General features: G+C 43.0%; 1 protein-coding gene across 1 annotated transcript in view; it reads left to right on the top strand.

The window, feature by feature from the left end:
* Positions 1 to 12,377, top strand: part of cdh23 (cadherin-related 23) — a 263,409-nt gene that overhangs the window by 199,545 nt on the left and 51,487 nt on the right. The window contains exons 29-38 of the mRNA XM_036126497.1: positions 907 to 967; positions 3,401 to 3,549; positions 3,682 to 3,817; positions 4,890 to 5,278; positions 7,774 to 7,875; positions 8,014 to 8,016; positions 8,169 to 8,318; positions 11,306 to 11,434; positions 11,551 to 11,679; positions 11,747 to 11,974. Coding sequence (XP_035982390.1) covers positions 907 to 967; positions 3,401 to 3,549; positions 3,682 to 3,817; positions 4,890 to 5,278; positions 7,774 to 7,875; positions 8,014 to 8,016; positions 8,169 to 8,318; positions 11,306 to 11,434; positions 11,551 to 11,679; positions 11,747 to 11,974 — 1,476 coding nt within the window. The remainder of the gene's footprint in view (positions 1 to 906; positions 968 to 3,400; positions 3,550 to 3,681; positions 3,818 to 4,889; positions 5,279 to 7,773; positions 7,876 to 8,013; positions 8,017 to 8,168; positions 8,319 to 11,305; positions 11,435 to 11,550; positions 11,680 to 11,746; positions 11,975 to 12,377) is intronic.

Below are 12,377 nucleotides of genomic sequence, written 5' to 3'. Positions count from 1 at the left end.
GTCGAACACAAACTGGATGAAATCATGGAGGAGGAGGAGGAGTGCCTCCACATCCTTCAGCTTCAAATAAACAGCTGGACGGTTAAAAACGAGACAGGACAGTGATCCCAAACACACTATAAAACTTATGAATGGTCCCACAGCATGATGCTACCGCAGCCATGCATGGCAGCAGGCCTGATGGTTGTAGGTTTGAAAGCCTTTCCTTGACTCCTCCAAACATCCCTCTTCTCAATATTTGTCTCAGCTGCAGATTTTAGTCGAGCTTTAAAGCGTTTATTCTGACTCTGAGATAAAAATTGGCCTCGTTGTGATTTCCTTCAGTCTTGGAGACCCTGGCCAAGCAGCTTAAAAATGCATTAGCTTGTGTTGAATCTGCAGTTTGCTCAAAGCTGCTAAACATGTACTAAACTACAACTCTGTGCTGTATATCTTCACTGTGCTCCTTGGACTTTCTCCTTGTTCTGAGCCGTCAGTCAAGTGCTGTCAAACTACTCCTTTTTATGTCGGGTGAAGGGAAAACGTCCGACTGCACCAAATTAAAACCCCTAACCAGACGGTAACAGGGTTGGTCTTTTCAGAAAACCCATAATAGAAACTTCAGCACCACTTATTGGAGGATTCAGGTTAATGCATTTACCAGCCAGTATAACAGCTTTAAACTTTACAAGATTATTTTAAGTTGTTTTGCTGTTTATCACATCCAACATTCATAAAAGAATGATTTAAATGAATAAGTAGGAGCCCCAAATTAATGACAGCCGTGCCTGTAGTTAGCGTATGTAGATTTGAAGCAGAAACTGTAGTTAGTCAGATAATGTCAGTGTGGCGTCTTCCCTGCACCGTGCCACATAAAATCCATCATCTTGTCTTTTTAAAGGACTGTTTGCTGTTTTTGTTGAACAGGTTCAAGCCACAGATGCCGACCAGGGAGAAAATGGAAGAGTCCTGTACAGGATCCTGACGGGTGAGTCTGCTGAGCTCCACGGCGGTCAGGGCTGCTGTGGGTAAGGCTGGGATTTAGTTAGAGCCGTCTGAGGAGGAGGGGAGAAGATATTTGGGATTTAAGAACTCATTCCCGGTCCTATTCTCAGCATGATATACAAGTTTCTATAAAGTCTTCTTGTTGTTATAAAAGATGCACAAACAAATGCATCTATTATCAGTATCCATTCATCCATCCATATCTGTCACTCTCTTCTGCTCACCCCTCCATGCAAAGCGCTTATCCATCCTTTCACTTTGTAGATTTTGGTTTTTATGGCTGTAAATGTTTTAAATTCTAACCGGCTCTCAAACCTTGCAGTCCTGAAAACTGAGGAAACTTGTGAATGTGTAGAAACCGTCTACTGTGGGTTCATTCAGTAGTTCTGCAAAATCATTTCCAGAGAAGAACATGATTCAGAGAACTCTGCCGTGTTACTTGATGTTTTCTGGTGTCTTGAGGCCATTCTCACCAGAAAACAGCAAAGACCAGCGCTGTTCACTGCTTTAAGGAGTCTGTTTGGGTTGGCAGTGAAAAAAAGCAGAACGCTGCACATGCTGCTGCTGCAGGGGAAGCGGGACCGACCCGTTTACGGAGGCCTTAGATAGTCAGCCTGCTTTCATTAACAGGCCATAATAAAACAGATAGAAACCGTTCAGTAGCATCCAGACCAAAGTTTCATAATAATCTGAAGGAAGATGTGGGATCATCCTTTACTGCAGTAAAACTTAGAATAACCTTTCGTTTTAGTCGTTAGGGGGGAAATTAGCTGTTCAGAAATAATAGTTTTCCAGAAAAATCTCTAGTGGCACCATTATTATTATCTCTAACCTTGCCTGATTAATGCTGGGGAAATCATGTAACCTGCTAATTTTATTCAAATTATTCTTAACTTTTTTAGAGTTATTCAAGTGTCATGAAGTCAGGAACTTTGGTTCTGCGTTTTGGCTTTATTTAGCCTTTTTCTTGACTCCTGGGCTCATGAAGCTGTTGACACCTGTCTGCTGTTTACCTGTGTGTCAGCTGCTGCTGCTGCGTCGTCTTCGTGCATCACTAAATATTCACTGGAACATGATCTTGGCGACTCCCTGCCCTGCTTGGTTTCTGCGTTCATCGCCTTACAGGTTCTGGTGGACTTTTAATCAGTGGCCTCTGTTCCCCTGCGGTATTATTAATATGACATGACAGCCTCTGGCTACCAGGCAGGATGAAGATCCATATTTATCTCTGCGACACGCTGAGAACGGCGCTAAGAGAGGAAAAACACACGAGTCTAAAGCTCTGCAGGGAAGAGCGGCTTCTTGGGGTCGCCTGATGTCTAAAATAACTAGTAGTGCTTATGTTCATGCGAGTGTTTTTTTTTATTTCCTGCCATCACAAATGTGAATGAGGAGTTTACTGAACTCCTTTGGGACTGACTGTGAGTTTCAGGCTCATTAGACTGAGAACTTCTGACCAAAACCATTCAACTTTTCCTTATTTTCCCACTGAATAAGTGAACTTTAAGTAAAGGTGGGACTTTTCTACGCTTTTCAGTGGCAGTGTACATGCTGCTGTAATTCAATTCAACGTATTTATGTAGCATCAGTTGCCAATACGTGTTGTCTGAAGACACTTTACCAAAAATAAAAGCATCAAACACTGCAAAAACAGAATAAAAAATATATTAAATTTTCTTAAATTTGTGTATTTGTCCTTGATTTGAGCAGGTAAATAAGATTATCTGCTAGTGGAAAGAGTAATTTTACCCCTAAAATAAGATAATTAGATATAATGCATTTGAAATAAGTTGATGGAGATGAGTTCTTCCAATTTTAAATGCAAAAATCTTATTCCATTGGCAGATTATCTTATTTACCTGCTCAAATAAAGGACAAATGCACTAATTTAAGAAAATGTTACTTATTTTTAATTCTGTTTTTGCAGTGAACACACAGATTCCAAGTCAATTTCCTATGTTCCAGCCTGATCCTACTTATTAAAGTAAAGTTCAGTTTATTGTTCCTTTTGGTAAGAAAGTTTCCTCTCTAAGGAAACCCAGCAGGTTGCATCAAGTCTCTCCAAGCAGCATTCACTCCTCCTGAAAGAGCGTAGAGCCACAGTGGACAGTCGTCTGCATTGTTGATGGCTTTGCAGCAATCCCTCATACTGAGCATGCATGAAGCGACAGTGGAGAGGAAAACCCCCCTTTAACAGGGAAACATCTTAAGGCTTTTCACACATATTTACCAGGGGTGTAAATAACTGGATAGCACCAGAAACTAAAGTTCTCCGTTTAGCCACTGCTCCACCTCACCAAGAAGACACAGGATAGAAGAGTAAACTACTAAAATCTCCATGTGAGGGTTGTAAAACTGATCCTCCCTTCCCTTTTTTTCTTTCTGCATGGGGTTGTCCACGGGCTCATGCGTGCAGGGAACAACAACAACCTGTTCGCCATAGACAGACAGACGGGTCTGGTGACACGAGGCGTCCGGGCGTTGGACCGGGAGACCAGCAGCTCCCACGTGTTGGAGGTGGAGGCCTACAACAGCGACGAAGGCAGCATGCGGAGCTCTGTGCGGGTGAGACGTTCAGGCAGACTCACAAACCTCACGGGAACAGTGATAATATGCCGAACACGAGATCTGAAAGATAAACCTAGTCTTATTTCAGTTGTGCAGCTCCTTACTGGCTGCGGCCGTCTCGTCCTGCAGGTGATCGTCTATGTTGAAGATGCCAACGATGAGGTGCCGGTTTTCACCCAGCAGCAGTACAACCGGCTGGGCCTGAGGGAGACGGCGGGGATCGGCACCTCTGTGATCGTGGTGCGGGCCACGGACCCCGACACCGGTGGGTCTGTCCCCTCGTTAAGGCGTTTAACGAGCCGCACGCATTAATCTAGTGCTTCTGTTCTCTGGCCTGTAGAGACTCAACACGGCCACTAGTTGATGCTGTTCCATCATAATATTCCAGCCTTTCTGAACCTTGGTAAAAAAAAACAGCATGTGGCTTAAAGTCGTACTTCTTCCACAGTTTAAACTTCCTCTGGTCACTTCCCGTGGTGTAAAACGGCTCCGTGACACATCTGGGGATTTTCCAAAACATCTGCGCCGGCTGGAAACTGAAATAAATGTTCCGCATCAGGGAGCTTGTGTTTAGATAAAAATAAGTCATGGCAGGAGAAGTTTAAAACCTGGTCTCCATTACTTTGAAATTAAATATTCCAATTAAAACTCAGGACTTTGACAAAAACGGTATATATATATATATATATATATATATATATATATATATATATATATATATATATATATATATATTGTAGGAGCCTGAATGAACATTTTGTGATTTTCTTTGTATACATTATGGGGAATGTTTTGTGTTTAGTTTTCTTGCTAAATTTATTTATTTGTTTGTTGACATTATTAGATATTATTGGTAAGTAATATTAATTCAGGGAATTTGAATATTTAACTATTGTGGACATTTTGTTATTATTTTTATTACTTTCTGATTTAAGGATGCATACGTGTCACCTTTGAGGGATGATGCATCATGGGAGTTTGGGGTTTTTGGTTGTGGATCTGACAGAGTGGAGCCAAGTGGTTTATTGACCTCTGTCGCCTTCATATTTTGTATGTTTGGCACCCTTTTTTGTTTTGTTTTTCCATCTATTCACTAAAACGTTTTTAAATGCAATAACGTCTCCTTGGATTATTTTTGAACCAAACATCTGGACAACTTTTTGGGATTGTTGAGGGCGCAGCGAGTCAGGCCGTTTTCACTTGTTTTTGAACATTACATAACTATATATATATATATATATATATATATATATATATATATATATATATATATATATATATAAAATCATGATGTGTTTTTGGATTCTACATCTTTGCCTTCCCACCTCTCTGCTCAGGTGACGGTGGCGCCGTCGCCTACTCCATCGTGTCCGGTGCCGACCGCAAGTTCGAGGTGGACGTGAGCACGGGTCTGATCACCACCGTGGACCACCTGGACTACGAGACCAAGACCTCGTACCTGATGAACGTGTCGGCCACCGACCAGGCGCCGCCCTTCCACCGGGGCTTCTGCACCGTCTACGTCACCCTGCTGAACGAGCTGGACGAGGCCGTGGCCTTCTTCTCCGCCGGCTACGAGGCCTCCCTCCGGGAGAACATCGCCACGGGGACGGAGGTGGTGCAGGTCCGGGCGCAGTCGGCCGACAACCTGAACCAGCTGACCTACCGCTTTGACCCCGACACGTCGCCGGCGGCTTTGGCCCTCTTCAAGATCGACAGCGTGACGGTGAGAGGAGCAAAGGCCGGTTATACGGTTCCTTATGTACGCCTTTTGTCACGTTACAGCCACAAACCTGCTTTTTATGGGGATTTTATGTGAAATACCAACACAGAATAGTGCAGAAATGTGAAATAATACATGATTTTAAATGTATTTAGTCCCTTTTTCTGTTTTACCCCACAATAGAAATGACCACAGTCAGTTCCACTCAGTCACCTAATTAGTAAATGGACTTCAGTGGAGCTTTTTGGCCCACATGCTAAACTCTGTAAAACTGACTCTGCACATAACCCTGAACTCACCAGGCCTATGGGGAGACATGGGGCTGGCAGCATCATGCTGCGGGGAAGCATTTCTTCAACAGGGACCGTGAAGCTGGTCAGGGTTTAGGGGTCTGCAACCTGCTGCTCCTTCCACACTAGCCCTCAATAACTTTGCTAAAAAAACAAAGAAATTTTTAAAATATAGATACAGTAGGAAAAGGAGTCAGTAACAACGTAGATGGTGATATATGTTCTCTTGTTATTAGGTTCACTGCAAAAACATGATTAAAAATAACTAAAGTTTGCTTGAAATGAGTGCATTTATCCTTGATTTGAGCAGGAAGTATAAATGATCTGCCAATGGAATAAGATATTTGCACTTAAAATAGGAGCAACTCATCCCCATCATACTATTTCAAGCGTAGTTTATCTAATTATCTTATTTTAAGTATAAAAATACTCATTCCACTGGCATATCATCTTATTTACCTCTTCAAATGAAGGATAAATAATACAAAATGTTTTAGTTATTTTTAATTCAGCAGCATTGGTGCATTTTTTACACAGTTTTCCACGAATATTAAGATCCCTTAGAAGAAACCCTTTTTTGAAGATTTTCTTTATTGTCACCTAAAAGTCCAAGGGTTCTTTAAACAATGACACTTTTTCTGTAGTAGATATTTATTTAAAAACAACTTGACTATTTTTCAGAAGGTCAGGTAACATCTGTGGCTCTAAACAAGTTTTATTAGCTGAACGGAGGTTAAAAGTTGCTCTCTTGGTTGTGAAAGTTGCAGACCTCTGATCTAGTAGAGTGGCCTAGTCAAAGTTCAGACTGGGAATCTGTGAGAAAACTTGCAAACTTCATCAGTTAATCCAGTCTGGCTAAGCTTCAGTGAAGAAGGACGTGTAAAACTGTCAGTCTCTAGATATGAGTTGGTGTGGAGACAAACAGATGCAGCTGAAACTCCAGCAAAAGGTGAATTAACAAAGTGCTGAATTCTAATGCATTTCAAACTTATTATTATTTCTATTTAAGTCTTTGAGAACTGAACAGTTCAGTCATTCCCCTGTCCAGGGGAAACCCCGTCTCTCTCCTGTTGACAGCTGGAGATAGACACCAGCACCCCTCGTGACCCCAGCAGGGATAGATGTGATAGAAAATGGACGGAAGGATAAAATCCTGATAAAATACCTTGAAGTTTGTGCTTGTAACATAACCAAATCTGAAATATTAATAGTTATGCAGGACTGTATTTTTCTCCCACTCTCCTAATAAATGGTAAATGGTTTGTACTTGTATAGCGCTTTACCTAGGCTTGACGACCTCCAAAGCGCTTCACACTACAGTTCAGTCATTCACACCCTGACGGTGGTGAGCTATGTTAGTAGCTACAGCTGCCCTGGGGCAGGCTGACAGAGGTGAGGCTTGCAGATACCGGCGTCACCAGGCCCTCTGACCACCGCCAGCAGGCAATGCGGGTGAAGTGTCTTGCCCAAGGACACCACGACAGAGACAGTCAGAGCAGGGGATTGAACCGGCAACCCACCAATTGCAAGACAAACTCCCTAACCTCTGTGCCACGTCGCCCTACTTGGTGTTAGTCTGTGAGATAACACCAAGTAGGGGTGTTATGTCACAGACACCACGTTACTTGGTGTTAGTCTGTGACATAAAATCCTGCCCTGTGATGCTGACCTGTCCAGGGGAAACCCCGTCTCTCTCCTGTTGACAGCTGGAGACAGACACCAGCACCCTCTGTGACCCCAGCAGGGATAGATGTGATAGAAAATGGACGGAAGGATAAAATCCTGATAAAATACCTTGAAGTTTGTGCTTGTAACATAACCAAATCTGAAATATTAATAGTTATGCAGGACTCTGTGTCCTTTCTGTGACACGTCTCATCGATTAATTTTTTTCTGTAGCATTTTTGCTGCCTGAATGTCATCTGATCAACAAGCTCCGTTCTACAAACTCTTTCTGATCCTTTTCCGGGTTGATTTTTCTGACACCTGCTAGTTTTTCCGGGTTGATTTTCCTGACAGCTGCTAGTTTTTCTGGTTTGATTTTCCTGACAGCTGCTAGTTTTTCCGGGTTGATTTTCCTGACAGCTGCTAGTTTTTCCGGGTTGATTATCTTGGCAACTGCTAGTTTTTCCGGGTTGATTATCCTGACACCTGCTAGTTTTTCTGGGTTTCACACTGAGAGTCTTGACCTTTAGTTTGTGTCTCCAGGGTCGGATCACGGTCACAGGGCTGCTGGACAGAGAAAAGGGAGATATGTACTCTCTGACGGTTGTAGCTGACGACGGAGGACCCAAGAAGGACTCCACCGTGGTGCGTCGCTTCTTTCCGAATCTTCTTGTTTTAATCCTAGCCTTCAAATTCAGTCTTTGGTTTGAAATTTACCGTCCTATCTGTTGTAGAATAACGGCATTCTTCTTTTATCAATTGCATCCCTCTTTGGATCTGCAGAAGGTGAGGTTTCATCAGTTCACGGAGCAAAGTTTATCACATTTATGACATTTATGAGAATACCCTCTGTTGTTTCTGATGTTCGATGCATTTTGGAGGTAAGTGTTGATCTTCACCCTGTGGTGGAACCTGGAAATAACTTTGTTGCTTCGCAGGTTTCCATCACCATTCTGGATGAGAACGACAACAGCCCGGTGTTTGACATGACATCTGACACGTCTGTGAGCATCCCAGAAAACACGGCCATGGGGAGGAAGGTGGCAGTGGTGCTGGCCAGGGACCAGGACGCTGGAATGAATGGACTGGTGAGGCTGATTTATTAAATACAGCACCAGCTACCTGGAGTTTAAAGTCATCCGGCCTCTGAGATGATATACACTGCAAAAACAGAACTAAAAGTAAGTGAAATTTTCTTGAAATCATTGTAATTTTCCTTGATTAGAGCAGGTAAATAAGACTATTTGCCAATGGAATAAGATTTTTGCACTTAAAGAAGGAACAATTCATCTCCATCGTCTTATTTCAAGTGCAGGATGTCTAATTATGTCATTTTAGAGATGAATTGTTCCTGTTTTAAGTGCAAAAATCTCATTCTATTGGCAAATAGTCTTATCTACCTGCTCAAATCAAGGTAAAATACACTCATTTCAAGAATTTTTTACTTATTTTTAGTTCCCTTTTTGCAGTGTACAGGAGCTGCACACCCAAAGAAGTAGAGCAAAAATGTCCATTTCTACTGGTGGTGATAAGAACTTTAATTTAATAAGAAAGAAACCTATCAAGTAGGCCAAAGATCACTTTTGCCAGCTTGGAGAAGAAGTCTGTGTTGACAGACTCACTGAGGTCATCGACATGGAGGGTAAAGTCGTCACCAAAGCATCTGCATTTCATCTGGAAATCAGAGCCACAGAATCCACGGAGGCTCGGTCGGGAAGAGGAAGACGAGTGACGCAGCAGGCGTAGGTGGAAAAAACGTAGATGTGTCTGCCTTCATTAAATCATTAGAGGAACCTGTGGATTAAAGCGACTGCCTCAAAGAGAAGCGAGCAGCAGATGATCTGCGTCTATAAAGCTCCAATAACTGCCTCCAGTAAACAGCTGCTTTAAACTACCGGCCTGACGGACAACGCCTCTGTTATACTTCCACTTCTCCATGAAATGAAACCCAGATAACCTTCAGGGGTCAGACCAGATCTTTTTACTTCGGCTAGTTTTGATTTCCACGGCATTAGACGGCAGCCTGTCACCTGGTTGAGCCAAACTCCTTTGACAGGTTTGAGCTTTTCTTCACTGATGGCTGCTAATATTTCTTTAATGTTGAACCCTCTAACTTTGGGTCACCAACCTTTCTAAAACTGAGAGCTACTTTGTTGGTGCTGTCTCATACAAACGGCTACCTGCACTGCAAAAACTGAACTAAAAATAAGTAAAATTTTCTTGATATTGGTGTATTTGTCCTTTATTTGAGCAGGTAAATAAGATTATCTGCCAATGGAATGAGTATTTTTACCCCTAAAACAAGATAATTAGATAAACTACACTTGAAATATGATGGAGATGAGCTGTTCTTTTTTCAAGTGTAAAAATGTTATTCCATTGGCAAACTATCTTATTTACCTGCTCAAATCAAGGACAAATACACTAACTTTAAGAACATTTTACTTATTTTTAGATGTATTTTTGCACTAGAAGAGTCAGAGTTCACCTTAGCTTTCTGTAAAATCAAATAAAAATGTCATGCATTGTTGGAGATATTGTCATATTTAAATCTATATACATGCAAGTGTGATTAAACAAGAAGAGTAACGGAATAAAACAAAGTCTTGGTGGTGGATTGGGCTTTTTGTAGTACAGGCTCTGGGCCCCACATGTGGTCCTCCAGGGCCGCTTGGTGCCCGCGGGCCCCAGGTTGGTCACCCCTGATGTAAGCAATGAGGAACCCAAAAACGTTGATGTTTTTTGAAAAGAGCTTGAAACAGTAGTGAGGCGCCACGTATCATAAGCAGCTGAGCGCCGCTGGGACTGAGAGGAGACAAAGAAAGAGCCTCAAACTGCAAAAACACAAAAAAATACTGACTTTATGTCAACACTGCCTCGCTGAGTTACGTGATCAGATATTTGCAGATTCAGATAATTCCCCTGGGGGTGAAGTCTGTTATTTATTTAGCATAAAGCATTCCCACCCGGAACAATGAAACTGAATTTCCCCCTTTTGACCAAAGGCTACAATACATTGTTGTCTCCAGCACGCACACGTCGTTGGCGGATGCGGTTCGATTCCAGCTTCCCTCTGCAATGTGACGACGTGCTCCTGGGCAAGACACCTGAGCCAGAGTTGCCAACTGATCTGCATATCGGCGTATGAACGCTTCAGTGGGAGGGACTGGGTGAACGTGGCTCTGGTGCAAAGCGCTTTGAGCTTTGAGCGGCCAGCAGGACCAGAACAGTTCTGTGTGAGGGGAGGCGCTCCATTTATGTCTCTAATTAAAGCGACTTAAACACCAGGCTGATGCAGAAAGAGCCCTGACCATGGCCTGAGTTGGTATACTGTACAGGATACGGACATGGTTTTCTGTACGCTGATGTTACTGTCCAAAAAAAAGTAAAAAACAAAGCAACTGGACTTGTTTTCCATAGTTGAAGACGTTTCGCTTCCTCTCCCGGAAGCTTTCTCAATTGTTGGGCAGTAGTATAAAGTAGTATAAAGCTTGTTACTCCACATTACTCCAGACTTTTTGAACTGAGAAAGCTTCCGGGAGAGGAAGCGAAACGTCTTCAACTACGGAAAACAAGTCCAGTTGCCTTGTTTATTTACTTTTTTTTGGAATGACCATGACCTGGATGACTGAGAATCTTCACCAGCACTGACATTTCTGTATTAACAATCATTTCTGTCATATTTAACTTTTTTTAGAAACATAATTTTATATGTTTTACTGTAAGCACGACTATTTAAAATGATCAGAAAGAAGCAGCTTAAATCTACTGTATCTGTATCACATGAGGGTCACGTTTTAAATTGAATTATTAAAACCATTAAGCGTTTTGAGCTCCTGTAAATACTGATTAGTGAAGGGAAACTTGATGTGACATCACAGAAAGGTAGCAGCTGTGAGGAAACAGGAAATCGATGGTGGAAATACCAGCCAAGCTGAACCATCCTTAAAGGAGCATAACCCAACATATGTCACCCAGATCTAATTTAGTTGTTTTTTAAGCAGATTTGCAATCAGGGGTTTAGTATAAAGTACGATTGGTTGGATCTTATTTGTCACGGATTTCTTTCCCTCAGGTTAATTTCACGCTGGTTGCCGGCAACATGGAGGACGTGTTCATGATCAAGACGGTGAACCACAGCTACGGAGAGGTTTACGTCAACGCGCCTTTGGACAGGGAGTCGGTGGACCGCTACCTGCTGAAGGTCAGACAGCCGTCTGCACGGTCCTGCTCCAGAAATATCTAACTTCAGTTTTTTCTGGTGGGCTTCCTGAGGAGCTTCACCTCCTCGTTCACCTCGGTTCACCTGTGCCTTTGCAGGTGCGGGCCACCGACAACGGCACGCCGACCCGATACTCAGACCTCTCACTGACCGTCAGCATCCTGGATGTCAACGATAACGCCCCCGTCATTGAGAGCCAGAGAGGATACAACGTCAGCGTGAACGAGGTAGAAACGCTTTGTTCGAGCTTTACTGGTTCCGGCGCGGGTTTGCTGATCCGTCTGTGGTTTGCAGAACGTCGGAGGAGGTACCTCGGTCCTTCGAGTGGTCGCTACCGACCGGGACATCGGCCCCAACGCCATGCTGTTTTACTACATCACTGCTGGGAACCAGGACCTGACCTTCCGCATGGACCGCATGACTGGAGAGATGGTGACCCGGCCAGCGCCTCCTGACCGCGAGCGCCAGCAGGAGTACCGCCTCAACGTCACCGTGGAGGACGACGGCACGCCCCCTCTGTCGGTAAGGTGCACAGAGCAGGTGGGATGCAGGAAGGTTCAGCCTGCACGTTTCTGATTCTAAATCACTGCAGGCTATGACCTTAACGGAGACCTAAAGTTCAAATGATTTATATACTCCTGTCTGAATCGCATCACTTTCATTTTCTCTTCCTTTATACTTTATATGTGGAGGAACATTGTGTTTTCTAAATCACTGATAAGTTTGACAGTCGGTTTAGTTACTAGTTAGTCATAAAGCAACTGATGAGTTAAAATGTTCCTCACAGCAGCTGATTTAGAATAGACTGATCATTATTTCAAAGTTTTAGGCGTCAGCGATGAAGGACTGGATGAGTAAAGCAGCAGGGAAAAAAATTATTTTTCACTCCCTGTGCTACAATCCAGTTTTTTCCAGTTTTCAGTGA

This window comes from Fundulus heteroclitus, chromosome 22 (assembly GCF_011125445.2).
Source record: "Fundulus heteroclitus isolate FHET01 chromosome 22, MU-UCD_Fhet_4.1, whole genome shotgun sequence".
NCBI lineage: Eukaryota > Metazoa > Chordata > Actinopteri > Cyprinodontiformes > Fundulidae > Fundulus > Fundulus heteroclitus.
This window is presented reverse-complemented; position numbering and strand designations above follow the sequence as displayed.